Below are 4,763 nucleotides of genomic sequence, written 5' to 3' on the forward strand. Positions count from 1 at the left end.
GAATGAAACTAAATGAAAAAAGTGCCACAAAATCTGCAACCGCAGAAGAGCGTCAAATCAAATCACAACTCTGTGGAGCACAATATCTCTTCAGAAAGTTATAAGTTAAATGAGTCTTAATTCAAATAAATTACACAACTACCATGTGTTACACCATCTATGGTTGTGGCCAAAGTCGTATCGGATGCAACTGCTTTCTGTTGAAAAGAACAAGTAATGGTTACAAAGACGAAGCAAGCTTCATCAACTTTGCCAGATTTGAGCAATTTATCTCCATTGGAATGGCTTGATTCGGCAAAGTATTGTTCCGTGAAGATCTCCACCAACAGCAAGACCTGAAGATTGAAGGATGCCGACCTCTAAACGAAACAACTCGGAGGCATTACCAGATCTGAGCAGCTGCACAGCTTTACCTAATGTGGATTTGAGAATGGAATAGAGTTCAATTCAGTTCAATTAACCATTGCAACTCTTGAATTAATGTCCATACCTTGGCCTTCATGTATTTTGTGTGCCAGTGCTTACATGGGCAACGTCAGGTGCAACTATAAGTTATTTGACTTCTGGTTTGGAGCTCATCGTCTCATGGTGCCAGCTGAGGACTTTCAAAATAGTCGACTTATTAGACGTTGCACAGATGTAGGGTTTGCTACACTCAATCTATCACGTTGTCTGGTGTGATTAGTACTGTCTTTCTGGTTTAAGAATACGCACATGAATATCTGAAGCCTGACGATGTCCCATTGGATTTGCGTTTCAGGTACAACCAGTTTTGAGTAGGCGCGTCCTCACGGTGAGGCTGTTGTCCAGATTTCTAATAAGGGGTGTTCACATATTCGAGAATGAGAGTGCTTCAATGCTTAGCCAACAAGGCCAGCCATGGCGGTGGTTGATGCAGACGTTCGCTTGTACAATGAACTCGAAGCAATGTTTTCAGAGACTGCACAAAACCTCAGACCTGTAAGCTTGCGTCATCAAACGGACAACTCACGTAGAGATCTCTCAGTATCTCTCACAGCCAGAATGCAGAGTTGCAGGATTGGCAATGGCAGTTTGAATGCACGAAGCCATTTCAACCCAACAATAGAACTTCGTGCTAAAAAAGCATGAAAATTACGTACTTCATATTTCCTGTATCCATGTGATTATGAGCAGTTTCAGTTGTAAACTTGAACTGTGTAGGATCGTAAAATCGGTTGATTCTTACACAATTGCACAAGCAGAGCACAGAGTGGCAACGGGGCCCTTAAAGCAGGCAATGCATGAAGAAGCGCACCAGTGATTATCACAAAACAACCTACATTGAACAGTCTTACAAGTGAAAATTGTCACAATTGTACAAGATTGAAACGTAAGCACATGTATTCCCAAACAGATTGGTTGGATCCAGCTGCCTCAATCTGGAACATAAACCGACCGTCCATGGAAGCTGGTAGCTCTCTTTATCGGTGAAATTTTAATTCTGAGAGGTTTCATGAGGCAAACAATCAACGGCCACTGAGAATAATCTGCGGAGTTGAATCTCCAATGCAGAGCCTCGACGATTAATCAACTCCTGAGAGCCGCTTTATTAGATTTCTCTGTAAGAAAATGTGCCAACATGTCCTCTTCAAAACCTTCGTCGTCATCGTCGCTAAAATCGATATCTTCATCGTCATCGTCGTCGCCAATGTCTTCGTCATCCTCTTCAAGTACCTTGCCTCCAGCCTTGAGCTCAAACCATTGCCGCCCACCAATCCTCTTCTCCTTGGAAGCCATCAACGCAGAGTCTGGCATCAGTTTAGCCTTCTCCAGAGCAACCTCAGCTTCATACCTATCCCTCCAAGCCATAAAGCTCTCGACCGTAACTACCTCCCCATGCTTCTCAATTACCTCCTCCTTCTCTATGTCATCCTCCGAATCTTCCTCAACCTCCACCTGGCCGAACTTCTCCCGCAACCACTCCTTGGCCGACACTGCTAATGTGTACATCATCGCCATGCCCAAATTCTCCTGCGCCTCCTCCTCCAGCTTCCCCTGCAGCTGCCGGATGTCTGCGTCGTTGATTCCTTTCAGGCTTCGCACCTTGAGCAATGGCATCTCATCGGGATACGCTGGGGTGTGCGCGAAGATAACAGCCAATCGCACAGGAACGTCTGTGGGTTCGTCTTCGTCATCGTCCATGGGCGAAACCCTAATCTGAAAACACCGAGCACTCGTTCCTAATCCACTTTCCAGGCTAGGAATCTCCTCAATATCATCCATTAAAATCGCCTGCAGTGCCTCTATCTCCATCTCCTGCTCTCCCTCATGATCCGTCATCTTGTCCCTTCAACCCTAATCCTCCAAGCCAAACACAACACCTTAACACCTGCTAACTCCTTCCTTCTCAAGAGATATTCCGAAGCTCCCAATCCTACACCAAAACATCACTTTGCAAACCACCCAACTTACAAAACCTCGCATTCCCTCAGAATCTCCCCAATCCATTTGCAAGAAATGCAGCCTGCTGCGAGAACGACCTAGAAATCAAGCAGCTTCAGAAGTCGAAAATCATCCAGAACTGGCACTACATAGATGAAATAGTGCAAGCTAATCACAGCATGAGCAGCTGGCTTCATTGAACGCCCGATGAAAATACTCAATCAAATGTTGATCTTGGAGACTTCAGACATTCAGTGACCAGAGTCAACTGCAATGTTCACTTAGTCCAGAACTTTAACCACACGATTGCTTTGCGACACCATCCAAGATCCTGTGCTTCTGATAATCCGACGCCATCCGTCATTCCCTCGGACTCCATCAAGTTTGAATCAGGAACTTGTGCGTTTACATGGGCTGATAGTGCACCCTGTGCGAGTTCTCACCCTCCACTCGGCAGCATTAACAAGATTTCTGCAACGGAAACCACCCAGTCTTGCTTGGGTTGTTGGATCAACTCTTGAACAGAATTCCGTGTGCACTTGAGTGCTTTCCCTCCCAGTGAGCCCAACTTGCTTACGGCATATGATTGAAGACTTATGGTTGAGAGTCGTTGAATTGGTGGATATGTGGGTTGTGGCTTCTTCATCATCAGGAGAAAGCCATGAAGACATCATCTTGTTTTTGCAAGTTTATTAATCTAAGGTGGTGGGCTTGCTCCATATGTGTCAAAAAATAATTAATATATACATTAGTAAAACCTAAAGCCAACAAGAAAGGGCACACAAGGCTTGTTTTGCCGTACATAAAGATGTCAAGGATTTCATTGCAACACACGGGAGTTTCTTTTTTCATTCTTTACTCAAATGCTTATCATCATCAATGGTCAAAGCTTACCTTAGTAGAGTAAAATACAAAGAGTATGGTTTTTTATTTTTTTTATTTTTTAAGTTTAGATGTCTATGGATCATATGAAAGATGAAAGCAAGAACATGTGGATGATCAAAGGAGGTAGTCTCTGAGATCATTGGATTGTTAGATGTATTCAAAAGCAAAATATTTGTGATGCTCTAAAATTTTCAAAAAATACTGAAAAAAAAAATGTAAATAATTTCTTGACCAAATAAAATTACTTAAGAATACATATTAGAAGTTGGAAACATCTCTAAACACAATTAAATTTATAATAACATGATATCATTGTAGAGTCATAGAAAAATTAAATAAAATAGTAATAAAAAATACTATTTAGAATGCTTAGATAATTTTTCTAAATATAATATGATTTAATATTATCTTTACATATGTAATATTTTTGTATTTGTGTGTATGTGTGTAAATTCAAGTGGGTTGTAATCACAAAAATTTGATATATCTAAGATTTTTTAAAATTGATAGGATGTATTTTTGGTTAATTGAGAATTTACTTTGGTTATTTAAGGATACCAAAGAATATTTCTAAATATCTTATACATTATTTTGGATAGTAGATCAAACTTTATGATAAGTTCAAATCCTTCCACAACCAAATGCTTTGAGTATTCTTAGATTAGTTTTCATATAATATGACATTATTGATAAGAATAAAAAAAAGGCATCATTCTTATCTCCATATATATTATCGTACCAAATGATTGTGTAGCAACGTTCTATAAGTTATTTGACGCATGTCTAACTTTCAAAATAAGTTTCAAAATAAGTTTCAAATATGTGCATCATATAGCCAACTTGTATGTTAAGTAATCAACATGTATGACATGTAGCTAAGTTGTAAAGCAAGTAGTCAACATGTATAATAAGTGGCTAAAGTTTTAGCCAAGTTTTCAACCTATGAATCATATATCAACATTTGAAAAGTCGAATCCATTGTTGTGTTATAATACAACTATTAAGTAAAAGAAGAAAGGAAAGATTATATTATAGAAGAGCTTAAATAAAAATATTTTAGCAAATTATCTTTAAAATATAGATAAAAGGCAAGAAAGTATTAAAAATTTAAAAATGTTAATGTTTATTTCTTATAAAAGAGGCTTCTCCTTACTTTGTAAAACAATAAATAATCCAAAACAAAGTAAAATAAATAAATAAATTACATAAATCTTTAGAAAGGAATTAGGATTTGGTTTCAGCAAAAATTATTCCAAAATGCCAAAAATTGCTACTTAGAGAGGACCAATTGTGAACTATTGTCAAATTCAAACCTCAAGGCACAAAACCACACACCTATGGTAATTCCAAGGTTCTTTGATTGATCAAAGTACAAGATTTCAAAGTATAATAGTAAAAGATTTTTTAAGAGTTAGTTTTATGTAATTTGAAGACATGTTGAAGTTTTGAGGGCTTTTCAAAGTAAAAGATGTATT

The 4,763-nt window shown here is 38.5% G+C and overlaps 1 protein-coding gene across 1 annotated transcript; it reads right to left on the minus strand.

Moving 5' to 3' along the window:
* Window positions 1–1,282: 1,282 nt before the first annotated feature.
* On the minus strand, window positions 1,283–3,042 carry LOC112282062 (uncharacterized). The gene has a single exon (XM_024519226.3). The coding sequence runs from the start codon at window positions 2,299–2,301 to the stop codon at window positions 1,549–1,551; it is 753 nt and encodes a 250-aa protein (XP_024374994.1). The 5' UTR covers window positions 2,302–3,042; the 3' UTR covers window positions 1,283–1,548.
* Window positions 3,043–4,763: the final 1,721 nt, after the last annotated feature.

This window comes from Physcomitrium patens, chromosome 5 (assembly GCF_059467195.1).
Source record: "Physcomitrium patens ecotype Gransden chromosome 5, ASM5946719v1, whole genome shotgun sequence".
NCBI classification, from domain to species: Eukaryota; Viridiplantae; Streptophyta; class Bryopsida; order Funariales; family Funariaceae; genus Physcomitrium; species Physcomitrium patens.

Coding starts and splice junctions, on each gene's coding strand:
- LOC112282062 (XM_024519226.3), bottom strand. CDS start 2,301: ATGACGGATCATGAGGGAGAGCAGGAGATGGAGATAGAGGCACTGCAG.